This window comes from Podarcis bocagei, assembly GCF_964188305.1.
Source record: "Podarcis bocagei genome assembly, chromosome: 14".
NCBI classification, from domain to species: Eukaryota; Metazoa; Chordata; class Lepidosauria; order Squamata; family Lacertidae; genus Podarcis; species Podarcis bocagei.
In genome coordinates, this window is record NC_138139.1 from 29,980,936 (window position 1) to 30,003,258 (window position 22,323).

Consider the following 22,323-nt stretch of genomic DNA (forward strand, 5'->3'; position numbering starts at 1 on the left):
TGTGAGGCAGGCCTGTGTCTGTGGCCAGGCACCTGCAACCCACCAACACAAAATCTCTGTCTAGAGAACACAGCGGGACACAGCAAGTTTGCATAGTTCCAACATTTAATAAACTTTAATCTCTCTAGCGTTATATCCACATCCATTAAATTAAAAAAACAAAACAACTGGCCACAGGAATTGGCTCCTTGTTTAAATTACAAGAAATTATTTGTGCACCAAAAAAGTTATGATAGAAAACGAGTCCTGGGCAGCCCGTTCTTTCCCCTGCCTACAACTGCACAGCCTCCACCTCCGCCAGCAGCAGAGAGCAGGGAACAGACCTGGAGGGAGAGAGGCAGGCGAGGCGGGCAGTGCAACCCCAGGACCAGCAACAGATTGTCATCAAGGAGGAAGAAGAAGAAGAGGAGGAGGAGGGGGAACAAGGCACATGAGGAAAGATGGAAGCTCCAGTGACTTTGGGCAGATCCAGGGAGGGGCTGGGCACAGCTCAGTGGTCAAGCAGCAGCCGCCGCCCCCAGGCCCCCTCCCCGTGGCCCCAGAGGAATTCCTGCTCCTGCAGGAGGGAGGGCAGAGCCGCCCGCCTTGGGTTGAAGAGACACACCCATGGCATCAATCGTCCATCTCAGCCCCAACTGTCACGGGTGGGGGCAGGGGAAGAGGAGGAGGAGCCCAGCTCACCTCCCAGTCTACCAAGGCATGGGTAGGCAGGTGGCCGGCTGCACAAGGAAGAGGCCCCAAACGGTGGCACAAGCTCCGTGGATCAGTGGGAAGGGCACGGAACGGAGCAGGAGAGGAGGAATCAGGCTCTTATTGCTGCTGGCAGGGCAGAAAGAAGGCGACGGAGCTGGGGGCCTGTGCCACTTTAACCCCCCCTGCCCCACACTGGGCGGGGCACTCTCAGCCACGCCACTGCCTGGAGACAAAGGCTTGAGGGGCTTTTCCTGCCCCTTCCCAAGCAGTGAGGAAGGCAGCCCCGCGCAGATGCCCCTCCAACCACAGCGGAGGCAGGCAGAGAAACTGGTTCAGTCTTTAAAAAATCACTTTGGCGAGTTAAAACCAGTGCCTAGGGTGCCTGGGCGCCTTGTCCTCCAGCAGCATCCCGGCCCACACGCAGAGTGCCTCTGTCCAAGGTCCCCACCCAGCCATGGGGGGGGGGTGAGAGAGCAGACCGGTACAGAGCCTCTGGCCCCTTGGTCTTGCCCCTGATGCGCCGGGGGGCTGCAGGCTCATCAAAGGGTGCTTTGGTCTCTGATGAAGGCAGTCCTCTCGCCCTCCTCCTCTTCCTCAGGCCCCTCCTGCCAGGCGTCCGAAGGCAGCCCCTTGTAGGCGATGATGCCTCCGCTCTCCAGCGAATACACCTTGACCCCGCGCAGGCACAGCCCGGAGCGCAGCTGCAGCACCAGGAAGACCAGGACGAAGACCAGGACGATGAAGGCACAGCTCAGGATGGCCACCACCACGGGCAAGCGGGAGGGGCCGCCGGCAACCTGCATGCCCTCCCTGAGGAGGGTGGGTGAGGCCCGGCTGCTCTGGGTCTGGTGGGAGCACATCTGCTCCTGGCTGTTGTAGTGGGCGTGGGCCGGGCAGGACAGACACTGGGTGGCTTCCGGGCCCAAGCAGGTGGCGCAGGACGGGTGGCAGGGCACGCAGAGGCGGGAGCTCAGCTGGGGCTCCAGAATGTTCTCCAGAGGGGGGGCCACAGTGCCCGGCGCAAAGGCAGGGGGGCACGTTTTGAGGCAGGTCTTCTGGTGGAGGTAGAAGCCCTCTTCGCACACTGCAAGGAAAGAAGGGGCAAGAGAAGGGGTCAGGCCTCCAGGCTCTGGAAGAAAAGGCATTCAGGCAGTGCCAAGGAGCAAGGTCCGCCCCTTACCTGCAGTGGAGAGAGGGTGTGGGGTCTCCTGTCCACACAGCCCCCTCTGTGGGGGGGGGCCCTTTGCCCAGGGACATGGGCAGAAGATGGCATGGTTCCCATTTGCGCCAAACACATTGGACAGCTTATGAAAGCTGCCCTCTGTACGCCCAGTCACTCAGAGCAGTGCCTAGTGGGAGGAACCTGGTGGCAACTGCAGAGGGCCTTCTTGATAGTGACACCCTCCCTGTGGAATGCCTTCCTTCAGATGACAGGGAGATAAATAATTACACAACTTTCAGAAGACACCTGAAGGCAGCCCTGTATCATGAGGTTTTTAACGCTTGATGTTTTATGGTTTTAGATATGCTGTAAACCACGCAGAGTGGCTGGAGAAACCCAGCCAGATGGGCGGGGTATAAATAATAATAATAATAAAATAATTCTTGGTATGAGCTTTCGTGTGCATGCACACTTCTTCAGATACAGTGTATCTGAAGAAGTGTGCATGCACACGAAAGCTCATACCAAGAACTAACTTAGTTGGTCTTTAAGGTGCTACTGGAAGGAATTTTTTTATTTTGACTATGGCAGACCAACACGGCTACCTATCTGTAATAAAATAACTGTTGTTGTTGTTCAGAGCAGGGCTCCAGCATAGACCTTTCGAGTGGAGCAGGTTTGGGGGCCAGTGGAGGTGTAGTGGTTGGACTATGCCCTAGGACAGTGTTTCCCAAACTTTTTTGGGCAACGGCACACCTGTTTACTGAAAAAAAATCTCGCGGCACACCACCATTAAAGCCCCGCCCCCGTGACGTCAGCGCGCAGCATCACGCCGGGAGGGACGCACGGAAGTGAAAGTTTTTTCCCTCCCCCCTCAGTCCCTCGCTCGGAATTCAGCTCGTTTGGGGCATCGCTCCGGCTGCTCCCTCTCCCGCCGCGCAGGAGCGATGCCTCTCTCTGGCTCTCCCTCCGCGCAGGCTGAGGGAGGGAGGGAGGTGCGCGTGTGACCCGTCTCTGCTGGGAGACCAAACCCAGTGAGGCAGAGTCGCGCGGAGGCGCCCAGGCAGCGCTGCCGGCTGCGAGGAGGAGCGCCAGGCAGCAGCAGGAGGCGCGGCCTCTCCTCGCCGCCGCCGCCCCGCCTCTCGCCGCCCGACTCGCCCGCCTCCCTCCAGGCATCTCGCGGCACACGAGGCAACGTCTCACGGCACACTCGTGTGCCACGGAACACCGGTGGGAAACACTGCCCTAGGAGACCAGGGCTCAAATCTCTGCTCAGCTGTGAAGTTCCCTGGGTGACCTTCGGCCATTCGCTGCCTCTCGACCTCACAGGGTTGTTGTTGGAAGGGAAAGACTGTGGCGCCACCTTGAGCTCCTTGGAGAAACTGGTAGGATATGGATGCAATGAAACAAATAACTACAACAAAACTTACCAACGCAGGCCTGGCTGCTGGTCAGGGTCTTGCAGCCGCTGCTCTCAAACTGGTTGGAGAGGCTGGGGGGGTCGATGGCCGTCCCGTACAGAACCAGCGTGAACTTGGTGAGGGTGCCTGCAGGTGGAAGGGCAGAAGATGTGAGGAGGAGGCAGAGCCACCCAACCTGCCCTCCACCCTGTCACTCAAGGAGTTCTGCCTGGCACGCTCTGCTGCGCAACAGCCCCCAAGAAGGGCCTAACGCCGAGGAGCACTGGTTCCCAAACTGGGTGGTGGGATTACAGGGGGAGGAGGACACTAAGAGGCAAGGGGGTGACTTTCAGACTCTGAAAAGCTGATATTGCTGGATCAAGGTCATCTGTTTTGTGGAATTAAATTGAATAGTTTTAATCGGATTTTGAATAAAGGTGCAATTAATTGTTTTGAATGTTATTGTCTTATGATCTACCATTAAGGGGGTGGTGCAAACTGCTATTCTGAGTAATGCTTTTTATAGGATAAGGGGGGGCACTGGGAATCAGTTTATGGAACCAAGTTTGTGAACCGCTGCTGTTGAGGCCACAGGTGGGGAAGGGGGCCACATTCAGGAGCTCAGCACAGCATCCCCATCCCTCCCTCATTCTGTCCAGCCGGCAGCCTCTTAAACAGGCAGGGATGGCAGCTGGGGAAGCCCCCCCCCCGCCTTTCTGGGGTTTCCGTCACAGGGAATTAAAACAGAGCAAGAGGGAATTAAACAGCTGTTGGGGTTGGGGGGGCGGGAATGGAGGGAATGCCCACAGCTGGGCCCAGTAAGCAGGGGGAGGGAGGTGAGGCAGTGCTCCCAGGAGGGAGACCAAATTGCAGCTGATGTGACAAGGAGCAGAGGAAGCTGAGGGGGTGGAGAAATGACAGGTGGCTGTCACGGGGACTGGAGGGATTTGAGACAAGGGGCGGGAGGCACAGGATGGTTGGAATATTTTTCTTGCCACAACAAGTGGGTCTGGGCGTAGAGAAGTAGGTGCCCTTTCCCCGTTACCAAAATTGTTGGCTTCACTGGTGTTCTCAATCTCCAGCACCCACTCGCCAGTGGGGTCCTCGTCCCACGAATGCGTCGTCATGAAGGCCCAGTCATTGAAGCCGTCAGCCGAGTAGTCGTGGGGCCTGGGGAGAGGACAAAAGTGAGAGGCATTGGGGGGCAGAGCCCAGAGGCAGCTTCGCAGAAAGGAGTGGGTCCAGGGAAGGTAGGGGGCTTACCGGGCAGCCAGCAAGGTGGAGCGGGTTCCCATGGGACTGACAAGGTGGATGGCTAGGTCACCCCGGCGGTTGTAGGAGAGGGTGAGCCGGGCCTGGACGTGCTCCAGCTGCCCCACATAGCTGGCCTTCCCCAGGCAGGCATCCACTTTCTGCCGCACCTCCAGGCGCTTCCCAATGTCCCTGCAGGAGGCAACAGGCACCCATGGTCAGGGCCGGAACAGGATGTGAAAGGAGCAAGAGCCCTGCCACTCCCTTTCCCGCAGGAGCTGAGATCCCTAGCCTGGCTGGAGGAGGCTTTGCCAGCCAGCACCAGCCTCAGAGGGCAAATTCTGCAAGGCAGAACTCTGGATAAAAAAAGGATTTCAGTGGGCAGGAATGCTGGGGCTGGCCTGCTCTAGCAAGGACCACCAACCCAGCCTCATCCCTGCTCCACCCCCCGCACCCTCTGATCCCCTGAGGTCCAGTACCACAGGACCACAAGGTGTTGTCCACCAGCAGCAAAATATCCTGAATTAGCCTGAAAAGCAAACTCCAGCCCGGTCCTTGGCACTCAGCAGTGTTTGGAGGGCAGGGCAAGAGATGGGAGCAGCCCCCGCTGCAGCAACACCCTGGAGAAAGGCAGCTCTGTCCTGTCCTTGAAAAGCCTCCTCTGTCTGGTTCATGTGGATGGATGGACACTCCCTCCCTCTCTCCCTCCAGCCGCTTCCAGCCAGTTCCAGTCCACGCCAAGGGAAGCTGCAGCCACCTCTCCTTCCCCGATTTCTAAGCCACTGCCCGTTTCAGATCAGATGCTCCTTAGGATTTCTACACATTGTTTGTGCGATGTTCAAACACAGATGACGCAATAGTCTAGTCCTCAAGGAGCCCGACGCCCCAAGCTCGTTTCACCCTCAGTAACTGGCCACATGCAGGCTGGCCCTAAGGAGGGCCTGACCCCAAACCCACCCCCTCCCCGCTCCACTGGGGGGACGCACTTTGGCTCGGTGAGGATGTCCAGGACACACTTCCGCTGAGGCCCCACCGAGGTCCAGTTCCTGGCAAGAGTCACCATGGCGCCGGCGTCCAGGAGTCCATAGCCGTACGAGTGGCTGACTGCAGGCAGAGGGAGGAAGAAAGGTGTGTGAGAGGCTCAGGACCTGCCCCTGCACCCCAGAGTGGCATGTCCTTGGCAGGCGCCTGCTTACCTTTGCGTCCCACCCCGTTGGTGGCCCAGTCGTTGGTGTTGAGGTGGGCGGGCTTGGAGGTCTGCACAACCAGGTGCTGCATATCGCGCCAGGTCAGGTTCTTGCTGCGGAGAAGGAGCAGCCGTGTCTCACCGGAGAGGGCAAGGGTGCCAAACCCCTCATCTCCATCAGGGACCAAAGCAGCACCCGCACCGCCACAAGCCCTTCTCCCCTCCCTCCCGGCCCCCTTACTTTGCTTCCAGTGCCAGGGCAATGATCCCAGCCGCCAACGGGGCAGAGGCGGAGGTGCCTGTGTGGGACTCGGTGCACTTCTGCCTCAGGTCTGTAGTCACCTGGGGAGAAGGAGGCGGAGGCACAGGGTGATTGCCAGGTTGTGACCCAAAGCCTGCACCCAAACCCCAATCCCCCGTCAGGCTCGATGGAGACTCACGATCTGCTTCTCGTTCTGGCTGCCGCTGCTGTAGGTGGTGGCAAGGGTGGAGGAGCAAGCCTCGCTGTACCAGGGCACGTTCCCGTACTGGGTGGTGCTGCTGATCGAGAGGGTGTAGATGCTGTTGGTGTAGCCGTCGCAGTTGCAGCTGTCGTGCTCGCGCCCGCCATTCCCAGAAGCCCAGACGAAGATGGATCCCAGCCCGTTGCGGCCCTGGGGTGGGGTGGGGACCAAGTCAGGCAGAGGCAAGACTAGGGGTGGAGGTGGGAGGCTTGGGAGCAGCCCAATCTCACCCCAAGGGCCACCCTTCCTCCTCCCCTGGCTGCAGACCACAGGCTCACCTGGCTGACGCCCCGGTAGAAGGCCTCTTCAGCCAAGCGGGCCGGGCCGTCCACCGTCTTGCCGTCGTCCTCAGGGCCCCAGCTGGCGCTGTAGATGTGGATGTGGTTGGGGTTGAGGCCCAGGGAACGGGCCTCCACAGCATCCGTCACCTCTCCATCCAGCATGCGGACACCTAAGATGATGGCACAGATGGACATCACTAATGGCACTGCTCTGGTCTGCCTTGGCGGGGCCCCACCTGGAGTCCTGTGCCCAGTTCTGGGCACCACAGTTTAAGGAGGGTATTGACAAGTTGGAAGAAGTGCTTAAGAGGGTGACCAAGATGATCAAGGGTCTGGAAGCCAAGCCTTATGGGTAATGATGGAAGGAGTTAGGTATGTTTCACCTGGAGAAGGGGTGATATGGAAGCCAACTTCAAATATCTGAAGGGCTGCCACAGGGAGGATGGAGCAAGCTTATTTTGTGATGCTCCAGAGTGTAGGACCCAAACTAACGGATCCAAATGACAAGAAATGAGACTACAAGAGCTGTTTGACAGGGGAACGACCTCCTGTTCCTTTAAAAGACATCTGAAGGCAGCCCTGTTTAGGGAAGTTTTTAATATCCAATGCTGTATTGTTTTTAACACAATAGGGAGCCGCCCAGAGTGGCTGGGGAAACTCAGCCAAATGGGCAGGGTATAAATAATAAATTATTATTATTGTTATTATTGTTGTTGTTGTTGTTGTTGTTGTTGTTGTTGTTGTTGTTGTTGTTGTTGTTGTTGTTGTTGCTGTTGTTGTTGTTGCTGTTGTTGTTGTTGTTGTTGTTGTTATTATTATTAATTATTATTATTATTGCTGCTTTGCAGGGGGGTTGGATTAGATGACTCTCGGGGTCCCTTCCAACTCTACAATTTATGATTTCAGGCCCCCTCTGGGCAGCTAACCCAGTGTGAGAAGCTGGATGAGGAGTACAGCCCAAGGCGGAGACAATGCCCTCCTCACCTCCAATCTTGGCGTTGTAAGCAACACCTACGCCACAGATGCCATTGTTTGCCACGGCAGCTACTTCGCCTGCACACCGAGTACCATGCCTGTAAGAAGGAGAGAGGGGGGTCGGACTTGAGCTGGGTGGGGAGGGACTGGCGGCCATACATTAGAACAGGGAGAAAACAGGGAGCAGGGGACAAGACAACCTGCCCCAAACTTCTCTCCCTCTCAGTGCAGCCTGAACAGTCAGGGTTCAAATGGGCAAAGGCGGGGAGGGGGACAAAGGGGGGGAAGTGCAGCATTCCCAGGCGGTAGGAAGCTCCATCCACCTTTCCTTCTGCACAGCGCCGTTCCCAGCCCACATGTTCCCAGTGACTGGGCTTCCAGGACTGAGCCGGAGTGGTGTTCCTCTTTCCCTACCCAATATCTCCCATCCCTACCCAACCTCTCTCCGGAAAGGCTCCCCACCTGTTGTCATTCATTTGGGTGTAACGCGGCTGAGGGTCTGAATCCTGATCGTTCACATCAAAGCTGGCGGCAGGATCCTGAAGGAAGGCAGAATTACAGTATTGTAGAGTTGGGAGGGATCCCAGGGGATCCTTCTAGTCCAACTACCTGCAATGTAGGAATCGCAACGAAAGAGCCCAGCATCACCTCTTTCCCTGCTGGAATTGCCCTCCCCACAATCACGTTTTCTGCACCAGCAGTAAACTCCCAGTTCCGAAAGCTCCAGTTGTGACCCCAAGAGTCCAGAAAGGACCACTGTTCCACATGTGATGCAAAGTGGTGCTGCAAGTAGCCACAACCAGAGGCTGAATTTGCTTGGGCTCATTCCATCACAGGCAGGGCTTGATGGGGCTCAGGAGGACTCTGGGATTTTGTTACTGCTACAAAGCTTCCCTCAGCTTGCGTGCAAAAGTGGCCTCAGCTTGGATGGGAGGGGGTTGTCCCAGGAAGACTTGCTGCCCCTTCTACCAGCCGTGCAAAGTGGGCACGGCATGTGCCAATGGAGCCTGCTCACATCCCACTCACATAGTTGGCCTCCAGATCCGGGTGGTTCTTCTCAATGCCGTCGTCCAAGATGGAGATCACGATGCCACGCCCCGTGTAGCCCTGCTGCCAGGCCTCCCGCACGTTCAGGTCTCGCTGGTTCCCATTGGACTGGAGGGCAAAGGGGCAAAGGTGGGGGGAGCAGAAAGCTAGTCAGCACAGCCAGTAGGGCAACTCTAAAGGCTACGGAGCCGTGGCAGTGTTTCGTCACATGGGGGTGGGGGAGGCAACCATCTCTAACTAGACCCCAGATGCCTGGCTCACAGAATCATAGAACTGCAGAGTTGGAAAGGACTCCAAGGGTCATCTAGTCCAACCCCCTGCCACGCAGGAACTACAGCTAAGTCTTTAAGGAAGACTCTGTAGCTGAGCATTGGGGAACGCTGGCTGCTGCTCCCTTCACTACCCCCCTCCCATTTTCCTGGAAAGTGGCAGGATCAAGCCCCACATATTCATTGGGGCAGGAGAATGCCAGTTCCAGCCTCTTGGCCCTACTATTCTATGCTATGCAAGGAGGACTCTACAGTGGGGAGGAGGGGTGGGGGAGAATCTGCTCTGCAGCAACACCTCCTTCAACGCCTGACAAGTCCCCAGTTGGAAATGGACCGTGAAAGACCCCCAGCTTTGGGGGAGAAACATTGGCACAAAGAGAACGTGCTGGGAAACAGCCTTCTCTGTAGTGGCCCCTAAAAGCTGTGGAACTCCCTCCGCAAAGAGGTTCGCCTGGCACCTTCATTGCACAGCTTCTGGAGAATGCTGAAGACACACCTCTTTCCTCTGGCTTCTAATTCTTATGGTGGGAAGTTGTTTTAAATTATTTGTAATGCAGGCAACTCCCAATTTACACGGGGATTATGTTCCGAGGCACTGCCCGCATCAGTGAAATCACATATACTTGAAACACCATTGGAAATGCCTGCAAACCCCCTCTAAACCAGTGTTTCCCGCACTTGGGTCTCCATCTGTTTTTGGACTACAACTCCCATCATCCCTAGCTAGCAAGGCCAGTGGTTAGGGATGATGGGAATTGTAGTCCGGAAAAAAAAAACAGCTGGAGACCCAAGTTTGGGAAACACTGCTCTAAACCTATGGAAACCCTTGAAAAACCAGCACCACTTACCAGACCACCAAAATCCACCACAATCACTCCCTCCAAACCTCCTTTCTCAAATTCAAACCCTCCACAGGCCTCAAAGGTCAGTGCAAAGGCTGGTGGGATTCCTGGGCACTGTTTCTGGGCTCTCTGAGGGCCCATTTTTGCTGTTTTAAAAGTCACTTCCGGGTTTGGTGCAATGCATGTGTATGCAGTCCTGCTGAACACGCGTAAACTGAGAGTTGCCTGTATTGTTTTTAATGCTATGACCTGCCCTGGGACCTTGGGGTGAAGGGCAAGTAATAAATAAATTAGCAACAACAACAGCAATGATGTTGCCCCATTGTTTAGGACAGAATCCGGATGGTGCCCCTCAGTGGCCTCTGGGAGCTCCTGGCAGTCCAAGGGCCGGGGCAGATTCTGTTCCGGGGCGGTGGCAGCTCCTGTGAGCTCAGTCATGGAGGGGGCTTTGTTCCCAGGCTGCCACTAATCCTCCAGGCAGGGAGGGAGGGAGTGATTAACTCTGTGGGAGGGGATTAGCAGTCACATCAGGGCGCCCTTGCCCAACCACCATGTGGGTGGAAGGGCATGGCTGGCAGCAGCCCTGGGGAGGGCAGAATCCAGTGCCTGTTGCCTGGTGGCTTCTGCTTCCCTTCATCATCACGCCGCCCTCCCCTCCCACTTACCAGGTACCACTGCTGAGGGAACTTGGGGTCTGAGGGCTCCAGGAAGGTGTCCCGCTTTGTCCGGCGCTTGGACACCTGCTGCTCCAGCCAGTGCACCTGGGGAGGCAAAAGGCAGAAAAGGCACTGAAGGGCAGCCTCCCAAGTGCACCCTTGGGTGCGAGGAGCAACCAGGTCCCCATGGAGGTGGCTGGCGGGGGCACAGTTGCTGGCAAGAATGACAGGATGCTTTGTGGAAAGATCTTGGCACCAGCAGGGGTGAAGCCACACACAAAGTGGACTCTCGAACCCCACAACGCCCAGGAGGACCAGGGTCAGTCAGGCCAGGGACATCCTTGGCCAAATGTGGAGGGGACCCATCCCTTCCCCTACTGCCACCCATAGGGAGACCAGAAGGACTCAGGCAGCCACCAAAATGCCTGGCAGGGTGGGCTCCACCCTCTCATCTCTTTCTTGGACCAGGTCAGGCCAACTGGCCCACCTAGCTCAGTGTCGTCTGCACTGAGACTGGCAGCAATGTAGTGCCATTGTAGTTATTGCAGTGTCAGGCTAGGATTCAGTTCACATCCCCAGGCATGAGGCTCACTGGCTGGCCTTGGGCCAGTTGCTGTATTGCCCAGCCTGCCTCCCAGGATTGTTGTGAGGGTGATGTGGCAGGAGACACCTTGGAGGAAGGGATGGGTAATGAAGAGCCAGAATTGCAGGGGAGGAGGTGGCCCAGACAGGCTGCTAATCCTCTGGGCTTTCTTCTGCAGCCCAAAATGGAACCAGGCTATCAGGCCCATCTGGTTTAAAACCAGCCTGATTAGACACCCTCCACAGCCTATCCCAGAACCAGCCCCAGGCCATGTGCAGAGCACAAGAGTGCCCAGTCGAGGCATGCTGGAGGCAGAAAGCCCTTCTGCTCTCTCCACCGTGGGAGCTCAGCCAAAAGCCTCAAGCAGGAGCCAACCCCAGCTGTCTCCAGGAGAAGTGGGTGCCAAAGCCCTACAGCGCATCAGGCCTGCACTGACCAGAACCAGGGCTTCTGTGCTCTGTAGCACCCCCATGTTGACTGCCTCTCACTTGGAACAGGTTCCCTGCTTCTGTGGACTCACCTGTGGCTCTCTGCCCAGATAGCTGTGGTGGGACCGGTGTGGGGAGAGGGAACGCTTGGCCACCCCTCGGTGATGGAAGTGGTAATAGTCTCCAACGATCTAGGGTGGGGGAGAAAGGAGGAATGAATGAGACAAAAAATCTCCCATGTGTCGGTCCAAGCAGGGCAGCCCGTGATAGCACAAGGCAGAGGTCCCATCCAGGGGAGGCTCCCCATGGGCAAGTATAGCCCCACATGCTGGCACCCAGTTACATGGAGGGGAGGGAGGAGAGGCCAAATCCAGGAGCTCCTCTCCCCACCGCTCATCCCCATGAGGGCCACCAGCTGGCTCCTGCTCCTTCCCCACATGCTGCCTGCAGGGCCTGGCTAAGATGCTAAGAAGATTCTGATGTAAATCTCTAATCTTTAAACAAACCCCTCAAAAGAAGGGCAGGGCGAGAGCAGCAGCTCCTCAAGTGACCTCATGGCGCTGGGCCCAAATGGCAGAGAGGAGGAGGAAGGAAAAGGGCAGCTTGCTGGCCTCCCTAGAGATGGCACAGGAGGAGGAGGGGGAGAGCTATGTTAAGCGGACACTTGAGGGACCCCCACCTAAGCCCTGCCAGCGACGGGCTCCTACTCCCTTCCAGCGTCCAGTGTGCAGCCTCCCAGGCAACAATTTCTGAAGGTCCCCTCTCATTTCTCACACCCACACTCTTAGCGGGATATCAAATCCAAACTCTTATTCTTAGCAGGGTACAGACCACCACTGCAGGGCAAAGGCAGGAGGATCGGGTATGCCAGCAGGTCAAAAGGGTTGCCCTCTGCGAAGAGGAAGCTCAAGGGAAGGAAGAAAGCAGGCATGGAGGTCCCACAGCAGTTGTGGTTGACCCCTCTTGCCCTATTCTCTTCTTGGCTGCAAGGCTCACAGGGGAAGTCCCTTTTAGCCTAGCCAACCTCACAAGGTTGCTGTGAGGATGAAAAGAGGGAACTCCACGACCACCGTGGAATTGTCTCTGCTTGGAGAAAGATGGGTACAGGAGTATTTATCAGCATCCACAGCCCAACAGCAGCCCCTGGCCCCTGGCCCCAACAGACCCCTTCACCAGAGGCTCCTCCTAGGACATTTTCAGCCTGCACATTCCAGGGGCTGAAGCCTCCACTCCCAACGCTCAACTGCAAAAAAAGAGGTCGTGCAATTCCCCCCTCCCCAGAAGACAGCTGAAAAGAATTGCAGGGCATTTTGCCATGGAAACAAGGGCTTAAGTGTAAGGGGACACCAGCTCCTGCCCCGAGAATTGGCACTGTGCCAGCGGTGGGGGCAATTCGCAGACAGAGCGTCACTGCCAGGCAGAGAGGAGAGGGAGGTGCCCCACCCTGGTGGGCTCCAGCCTTAGCAAGGAGAGGCTCTTCTGGTCCCCCAGCCCCTTGCTGAATGCAGCACAAGCCCTCAACTGGGCAGCTGGGGCCAGCCCCAGGTCTTCAAGGAAGGGACTCCCCTCTTCCCAGATCCCTTTGCCTTCTTCCTGGGAGCGCCTCAGAACCCCGAGCTAGTTGTTGCCTGCCCCACGCCTGGCTGTGCACCAGCCCCTGGCTCCCTGCCCTATTTTCCCCAAAACAAACAGGATTCCCCTTTGCAGGGCCTCTTGCCTTGGCTGCTGCCCGCAGGTGCCAGCACCACAAACCTGCTCAGCCTGCCCTAGGAAGGATCCAGGAGCCACAACGGGCACTTAGGGGGTACAGCGGCACAGGCCAGGGCAGGAAGGAAGAAGCATGACCCACAGAGGACTGACACCCCACTCCTTAGCTCCGCTCCTGGGCCTTAGGCTGCGCCGGACTGAGCCCTGGTCCATTCCAGTTGTGCCAGGGGCAAAACATTCCTCACAGATGAACAAAAGGAATTTCACTGAACAGCTTCTTTCCTGCCTCCGGAATCAAAGGCCCAGTGGCAGAGAGAGCCCACTTCTGCATAACTACCTCCTCCACATGCCCCCTGCCCCAGGGGTCTTGGGTTTTCTGCAGAGTATTCTACCCCTCCACCCCAGCCCAACTGAGCCTGAGCCCCAGCCTGCTGCACAGCACCTCCCCTCACTGGGCTCTCAGGATCTGACCAGGACTGATACTCTGCAGAAGCTCAGCACCCGGAACGGAAGACTCTGTTGCCGCCAGCACCCACATCCAGCTCCAAGGGATAGTTCAACCCCCAGAAATCGCAGCAGGGAAAGGTTGTTACCTCATGTGCAAGGCCAGAACGCCTGGCTCTCATCGCCTGGGCGGTGGAGGCCTTGAGTTGGTGAGGGAGGAAGCGGTGAAGGGGTGATTGCAACCAGGAGCTGGCAAATGGCAAGCAGCCTGCATTGATCCTCATGCGAAGAAGAAGACCAAAGTGTGATAGAAGTTTATAAGAATTATGCATAGCATGGGGGGAAGTGGGTAGAGCAAGTTTTGCTCCCTTCTCAACACTAGAACTCATGCATGGACATCCAATAAAGCTGACTGTTGGAAGGTTCAAGACTGATAAAGTGATTCTTCATGAAATTTAGCTATGGAACTCATGCCCACAAGAGGCAGTGATGGCCATCAACTTGGATGGTTTTAAAAGAGGACTGGACAAATTCATAGAGGAGAGGGCAATCAATGACTACTAGCAGGGTGGCTATGCTCTGTCTCCACAGTTGGAAACCACAGGAGGAGAGAGTTGCCCTTGTGCTCAGGTCCTGCTTGCAAGTTTCCCAGAAGGGGCACCTGATTGCAGGACGTTCACTGTGAGAATAGAAAACTGAATAGATGGGCCCCATTTGGCTTGATCCAGCAGGTTCGTCTTACATTCTTAGCTCCAAAGGAACAGCTTGCTTTGTCCCCCGAAGATGCTCTAGCAGGCCAAGCCCCCATCCTGCCCCCCAACCAAGCTTCACTCTGGAGACAGGGCTTATCAAGACTGTGCCATGTTTTGCAGGCACAGGTCCACACTTTCTAGGTCCATGTGGTTTTTTGAGTGTGTTTCACCGCTTCCCCTGGGAAAACCCACTGTTTACTGTTGAATTGGAACAAATGGTAATCAGTTTTTCCACGGATTCCCTTTTGCTCCAATTCAGCAGTTTTTCCAAGGGTAGCGGCAACACATACATATAAAATCACTTGGACACGGACCTAGAAAGTGCAGGCCTGTGGCAGGAAAGTGTGGTGCAGAAGGAAGTCTGGGTGAGCCCTAAAACAGCTGGTGAGCTCAGCAAGTGAGGAAGCCTCTGGGCCTCCCTCTAAGGCAGCCATATGACCAGGAGATGAGGTGGGAGTGGGGTGCTGCACCTCCCTGTCAACACGTCAAGTGCTTTCAACAGAGCCAGCCCCAAAAGAGCTGGACTCATCTCCCCCTGGAGCAAGAGATCCAATCCATCCCGAGTGCCAGTCCCACCCTGCAGTCAGCCCTGCCTTAGGTGGGCTTCAGTGAAGCTCTTCAGCCCGGTTGTCAATGCTGGTCAATGCCACGTCTTCCCACTCAAGGGTGAAATGATTCAAGAGTTGCAGGGCAGCAAAGAGCATGGCATGAAATCCCACCGGATGAGAACAAGGGGTGGCCTCAAGGTAGGCAAACAGCCCCAGGGCACACAGTGTCCGATCCCACATGCAGGTGAAGTGCAAACAGCCTCAGGGGGCAGGCTGTGCTTTTGACCTTTCCAAATCTGCCCAGAAGATGATGCAACTGGCAACTCCATGCCTGATGCCAAGCAAAGCTTGCATTAGTCGTGCGTCAACACAGGGCAGCTGGGCCCACCACCACCTCCAAGATACGAGGCTCCTGGGGAAAAGAGAGCCAACCAGCCACCCGCAAAAAGTCACTTTTCAAGAGGCAGCAACAAATGCCCTTTTGTAAGGCGCACAAACGTCACCTTTCCACCTGTAGGGAGTTTAACTGAAGCACATTCAACTAGAAAGGACAAGGAAAAAGGTAGAGCAGCCTGCTGCCACTAGAGCCACATTCTACCTTCAGCACATCAAGCAACACCTCCCACCCACCACAGCCAGCCCCTCTGCAGAGCACATGAAAATATTCTGCCAAAGGCCTACAAAAAACTCAATGCAACTCCTGAAAGCAAATTGAACTATAGGTTGTAGGAGAAGGAAAACCAATCATATGACACCATAGTCGCTGGCCAATCCCACCTGGGCAAACATTGGTTCCTCATCCCAATCTCAGCTAGCTCTGAACTCCCAACAGACTTTCCCAGGTGGAGTTTCCAGCTCGCCCACCACAGCCAAGCACCCTGCCTCTATTGTTAGCACCTCCCAGTGCCTCCATGCATGGAAAAGAGCCCCTCTCCCAGACCCCAGCAATGAGGAGAGCAGCAGGTCTGCCTCAAACCCAGCAAGGCTCTTGGCTTCAGCATTTGTTTCATGGCTTAAATATCTCCCTTCTAAAGGCAGCACCACCACACCTGGCCTTCTTCTTTACCCCTTCCAAGCCCCGAATCAGGGGCTGCTCCCTCCCTCCCTTAGCCCATTTCAGCTTCCCTTCAGGTTTGGGGTTGCACTAGCTCCAGGGAGGCTGCAGGCGTCACTCACCGGGCCCAAGTTAAGGAATCCATGCTTCCTGGCCAGCCGCTCCGCTTCCTGTGGCCCAGCAGGGACTAGGACGGCCCAGGTGTTGGTGTAGACGTGCTGGCCAAGCACTTCTCTGGCCAGGAGAGCTAGGGCCCCAATCAGAGTCCACAACAACAGCAGCCAGGGTGGCCTCAGATCCATGAAAGCCGGGAAAGGGGGGAGCCCAGGGAGCACCTCAAAGCAGGCCTTCACTCTGCCGCCCAGCAAGCCCCCAGTCAGTCCGAGGCAGCATCAGGGCTAGCGGTCAGGAGAGGGAGAGCAGGAGGCAAACCTCGAGGGTGTCACCTGCGCAGCACCTGGGGAGAGAAAGGGAGAGATTCAGATCCTGGACAGAGACTAGCAAAAGGTCAGGATGGTGATGAGGAGCCACACACAGACCTGCTCATGGGCACCTCAGCACAGGCTTGATGTGCCACCACCCCAAAGGTCTGTCCCACACCCCAGGATGCAGAGAAGTGTGACAAGTAAGCTGTTCCTGCACCTAGCATGCTGAGATCCCTTCCCAGAGCTCTTTGCCCCCCAATGACCATCAGATGCCTCCTCGTCCCCTCCCTTAACCCTCCCCAGGAAAAGGGCCCTGCTCCCAAGAGCTGAAGAGGCTGCATGTTCAGGAGGGGCGGGGAACGTCCAGGGCTCTTTTGGCCAGACAGGCACTCATCCACTTGGGTGGCCTAGCAGGGTTGAAAACTCCAGCGGGAGGCTCCTGGGCCAGGCTGGCCCCGGGGGCAAACTGACAAAAAGAGCTCCCCTACCTACTTCACAGGCCTTGAGCGAAGAGAGAGGCTGGGCTGCAGCTGAACTACCTGGGAGTGACCCAAGGAAGCCACGCTTGGCTCAAAAGACGGTTTAGGGAAAGTTTCAAGGCCGGGAGGCTCTGACTCGGGTTCTTGAGCAGCCAAGAAGGGATCAGCCCCCCACACCCATTGCTGAGGCAGCTTAACCCTCATCTAATCAGAGGCTCTGGAATCCTATGAGGGGGAGAAGAATGTGCAATTAGACTTTGGCAAACTGTATTTGCATATGGTTATCGGCAACTGTGAGCTGTCCTGGGATTATTATTTCTAATTGAAGGGGTATAAAATATCTTAAGCAGATACTTGCAGAATGTGGAAATTTGCAGTTCCGCATTTCCCACACTTCTTTGGAAAGCTATTGAGAAGGCAGAGGTGGGGCTTATGGAGACACGAGATAAACAGGGGTCAACAAGTCTGCAGGGATGGGCAGGGACCAACAACGCCCACAAATTACCTCCTCAGAATCCCTCCTGCAACACTTGGGGAAACTCAAAGCTCTATCTGGCCCTGGGCTGTCACCCCAGTTCCACCTCCCTATGCTGCTCTGTCAACCTTCTGCACCAAGGCAGGCAGAGCGCAAATTGCTCCACTCACCTCCCAGGGACACAGAAAGCAGGGGAATATCAAAAAGGCACACTTGATAGAGGGTAGGTGGGTAGAAGAACAAGAAGAACCTGGGACTCAGGACCACTGTGAGGCCAACCATGCAGCAGACAGAGACTACAAAGCACTCCATTGTTGGCTTAGCAATAAGGAACTTAGACTTTGGAACAGAACCTGAAGGATCGTTTGCTCTCTGCAAGGCCAGAGTCTCCTCTCTTCCATGTCACCCAAACCATCATACCAACAACACATGACCAGAAGTGACCCAAGGTGGGATGGATCAGAGGTGAGCTTCTGTACTACCAGTTATGAAGTTGCTGTTGCTGCCACCACCAGAGTCAAGCCTTTGGTCCACCTGGCTCAATATGGCTTCCTCCAATGGGCAGGGTCTCAGGCACAGAGGACGGTCTTTCCCAACAGCACTGGCCACCTGCTCCTGCTCCTTGGAGATGCTGCTGGGAACTGAACCCAGGAGGTTCTGCAGGCACAGCAGCTGGTCTGCCCCTGAAGCAGAATCCAGCCCCCTGAGATCACGGTCTCCAGGAGGCTTGGCTGCTCCCCGCAGATGGCAACCAGTTCCTAACACATGCGCCCTGTGCCATCAGCTGTGCTCCTGGGTCCTTTATGACCTGGCCCTTCTAGGTCGGTCTGTGGCCAGGGCTGCTCTGCCACATCTAAAATCCTGACAATAAAACTTGTTCATTGAGACAATGCTGCAAAACGAAGGGCCCTCAAGACACTGCTAAACAACTCCCATATGGCTAAGAGGAGGGACACAGATGTTGCCCCGCATGCCTCACTCTATGGGAAGAAGCTTATTCCTTTAACTGAGGGGCCCAGAGGGATAGGGGAACAGAAGCAGCTCCTGTGGTTCAATGCCAGGAAGTTTTGAAATGCCATAAAGAGGAGAGGGAGTGGCAGCTGCATGCCAGGCCAGGCAGGAGGAGATGGAAGAGTCTGTCTGAATGGAAAACCAGAGGAGTTTCCATCCCCAGGCAACAAGGCAGCAGAAGAGTGTCTCTTACAGCAGGAAGGGAAGTGAGTTAACCCTTAGAGGTATGCAAACCCAAACTCATGACACACCACAAAAGCCTCATCTTCTTTGGCGATCACTTGTAGCCGAGTAAAATTGTCTTCCATGAAAACGGTCTTAACAAGGAGTCTGTAAGTGACTGTGGAGGCCAAAGCCTCATACCATGACCCTGAGAGAAGGTGGCTTAGGGACTTTCATCCTGTGACCTCTTTGGGCACAGCACCAAGCTGGGCAGAAAACCAGAGGCCCAACAACCACACTATGTCCACAGGCAGCTGAAGAAAGAGCACCGGGGTGGGAGGACGGTTGACATCTTCCCTCCAGAGCCAGCTGGAGAGCTTCCGCAGGCAGACTCAGGTACACCTGGCTACATCCCTCCCACTCCCGCCTCAGCCTCCAGCATACTCAGATTCCCCTGAAGACACAGACCCCCCCCCCCACACCAGCTTGCCCCACATGAGCCTAGGCACACGAAGAGGCCACCTGTGCCCCGGGAATATCCGCTGAGCCTTCTAGCCCCAGGAGACTGCAAGCAGGCAGAATCCAGGCGCTCTTGACAGCACACCTACAGAGGGAAGGGCTGGGGAAAAGAGCACCCAGAAGTGCCGAGGACTATGACAGCATCGACTCATTTCCTTAGAAGCGGGAGGACAGTGCAGCTGGACAGAAAGCAGTCAGCCTCGCCAGCTCAGCCGGCAGCCGCCATCCCCACCTTCCCGGTGGAAGCTAAGCAGTGGCCTTATATCCCCCCCCCCTCCTACTCTAGGACAACTCCAGAGTAGCCAGGTCCCCCGTATGGTACCCCAAGATATTGGCAACCCACTTCTCTCTGTTTATTAAATGGGGGTCCAATCCGTGGGACCCTCTCCCCCGTTTCATAGGGGGCGGGGAAGTGGTCCGGGGGAACTTTCTCGGGGCAGCCGGGCCGTCGCTTCCGTCGGGAAGGCCACGTCCACGCCGACTTCTGCCTGGCCCCCCAGCGCAGCGCAGCTGGCCGCCCAGGCTCGTCTGGCAGGCAGGGTGACTCACGCCTCCCCTCGCCGCGGTTAAAGACGGAAAGCCGGAGGAGACGGCGAGGGAGGAAAACAAGCCACGCCAAAGAGGGGAGGTTGCCGTTGGGGGTTCCTGCCGCCGACAGGCCCGGCTGAAGACGGCCTCGGGAATGTGCCATGCCCCGAGTGGGCATTGCTCGGGGAGGCCGGCAAGGGCCAGGCGCCACCTGCGCCGCCTCCCGGGAACCTCAGACTACTCGGCTTCAAGCGTCACGGCCGCGCCGTCGGGAAAGACCTGGCCGAGCCCTTCTCCAGTCAGGGCCGTCGAGGAAGCTTCCCTCGGGAAGGGCCCAGGCGGGTCGAGCGAGAAAAACCCCGTCCCGTCGCCTCCAGGGGGACGGGCAGCAGCAGCAACAGGGCGGACGGACCGACTGCTAGATAGCTCGCTCCCCCCCCCCGTCCCTGCCCGAAACACCGGCCGCTGCCTTACCGGGCCGCCGGCGGCTGCTCCTCTCCTCCGAAGGGCTCCTGCGTCTGGCAGCGCCCGCCCGCCCCGTCTGGCCCCTTTATGGGCGGCGGCAGGAGCAGCGTCACCTAGACGGGAGGGAAGGACCGGGAAGCCCAGCCCGGAGGAGCCCCCGCCCCGCGGGCAGCAGCAGGAGGCGGAGGCGCAGCACTTGTTTACTCCCAGGAACCGCCGGACGGACCGGAGAGGGGGCGGCCCTCTACGGCTCCTCCTCCCGACGAGGGGCACCGAGAGCGCAGGCGAAAAGGCAGGCAGGGAAGCGGGCGGGCGCCCCCGGATGCCGTCACTCCCGACTGCAGCAGCGAGCAGGAGAGGCGGGCCTTCTTTGGACCCCCTGCCCGCTTGCCCGAGAGGAGGAAGCGCCCCCCGGGCGGGCGAGCAGAGAAAAGGAACCTGGAAGCGCCTTTGGGCCGCCCCATCTGCCAGCATCCGCGGCGATTCCAAGGCCGGCCCTTCGCCTGTGCCAAGCCTGCGGCTCTTGGCTTGGCCTGGCCTGACCGCGGCTCCCGGGCTTGGCCCGAGCGCTTCCCGTGCATGAAGCGAGTGATCGGTCCTCTCCGGAGCGCTGAGCAGCTGGCCTCTGGGCACCCGAGCAGGTCACCGGAATCCTGCGCAGCTTAGCAGCAGCAGCGCCGGCCTCGGCCGCCGATTTTATGTGCCCTGCGAGGGCAGCTGTTTGTTACTTTTATGCTTTTACTGCCAGGGAGGGGGCGAAGTGCTTGTGCCAAAACAGCTTGGCTGCCCTGAGCTCGCTTATCCCCCCAGAACGTCAGACGAGCCCTGCTGTGTCAGATCAGACCCGCATCTAGCCCAGCAGGTGAACCGTCTTTCCTCTCCCTCCCTTGGCAGGTAGCTGCCCGTTCCTTCCCCATCCGGTCCCCTCTGGTTAGTCTTCCTTCAACCAGAAATCAGACGGGTGGGACGGGGAAGCTCAATTGCACTTCTCATGGCTCCACCTTTTTGTTAACTTTCAGACCTCCGTGGGCTTTCTAGTTTGAAGTGGCAACAGTTAATTTGTGCCTAGTTGGCACCTCTAGAGCTGCTAGCACGAGGGACCCCCGTTATGGCCGCCCCCCACGGGCGGGTGAGCAGAGAGATGCTCCAGAGATGCTGGAGGGTGGCGGGCTCATCAGGCACCCCCTCACATACAGCGTCTGTGGCCTAAAATGTGATTTCCAGAAGCAAAGCACAGAGTTCTAAGCGGAAAGTGGGACAGAGCAGAGAGCTGGTTTCTGCTGGGAGTCAGTGCTAGTCCTGTTGTGCTCAAAGGAAGGGGGCCAAAGGGTCCTAGCCCTCCCTTGCAAAGCTGGCAGGCCTGAGAAAATGAAGGTGGCTGCAGTCCTAGGCTTAGTTTATGTCCATAATTTATATCCTGCATCTTCAGCATTCCTAGAATTCTAAGGGACTAGTAAGAATCAAAAAGCACAATTTAAATAAAACATTAGAAAGTAAAACACAAAAAATAATTCAACAAACTGAAAAAGCAACTGTCAGTTTAAATAAATGGTAAAATCAAACACTTCTGCCACCTCCAATATGTCAGCTCAAATGAGAATCAGTTCCTATCAGTGTTCTTAACTGGAGTTGTGATGCTGTTTTGGTTGATCTGCTGTATGTATTGTATTTTGCATTTGTTGCATCATGCTTTTACAATATATGTTAATGTAGCAGTCTAGGAAAACCAACATGCTTTTGCCAGTTCTCTAAATGACAGCAATGAGGTATCCATGTGGACCACCATGGGGAGGGTCTTCCAAAGTGAGAAGCCACCACAGAAAAGGCTCTTCCCTGTTGCCATCTGCCACATTTTGGGTGGTGGAGGCACCCAGGGAAAGGCCTCAGGTGCCCAACTCATTGGGCGGATGGATTGATACAGGTAAAGGTGGTCCAACAAATGACTGGATTCAGATAAGACATGTCAGGGTTTAAAGAGCCCTTTGAATTGGCTCAGAAACTCGCTGGGAGCTATTTCAACATCGGAAAGGTTTGCATTCTTCGCTCATTTCCTGTCAGCAATCCAAGCAGCAGGGGCGTTCCAAATTGTCTTCAATGGCAGCCCCATGCACATTGCAGTAATCAAACCACAGCCAGGGCATGGACAGCTCTGACTAACTACCTTGTCCAGGGCGGGTTGCCATTAGTGTATTGGCCTTGGCTGATAGGCAACCTTTTGTGCCACAGAGGCTACTTAAGCCTCAAGAAATAAACAGCAATCTCCCAACTATGCACCTTATCACTTAGATAGTGTTTTCAAAGGGGCTTCAGTTTATTGTGAGGACATGCAAAGCCCCTTTCAAAGCAATTTGCAGGCACAGGTGATGGGTGGCGCCTGCAAGCCCACTTGTGTCTGATCCAGGTTGCTGCCTGCCCCCTCCTACCTGACACAGTATATGAGGGTACACCAAGCTATGGCCTTTCCTGGTATCTTAAAAC

At 56.4% G+C, this 22,323-nt stretch overlaps 1 protein-coding gene across 1 annotated transcript; it reads right to left on the minus strand.

Annotated features, from left to right (window-relative positions):
- Positions 1-87: 87 nt before the first annotated feature.
- Positions 88-20,411, minus strand: FURIN (furin, paired basic amino acid cleaving enzyme). The gene is made up of 16 exons (XM_081170265.1): positions 19,855-20,411; positions 15,904-16,238; positions 11,369-11,467; positions 10,275-10,370; positions 8,478-8,606; positions 7,914-7,990; positions 7,461-7,549; positions 6,474-6,646; positions 6,133-6,345; positions 5,934-6,034; positions 5,703-5,806; positions 5,493-5,610; positions 4,519-4,698; positions 4,301-4,425; positions 3,286-3,402; positions 88-1,777 (listed from the first exon to the last, which is right to left on the minus strand). Exons 2-16 carry the CDS (start codon positions 16,081-16,083, stop codon positions 1,233-1,235), a joined length of 2,346 nt encoding a protein of 781 aa, XP_081026391.1. The 5' UTR covers positions 16,084-16,238; positions 19,855-20,411; the 3' UTR covers positions 88-1,232.
- Positions 20,412-22,323: the final 1,912 nt, after the last annotated feature.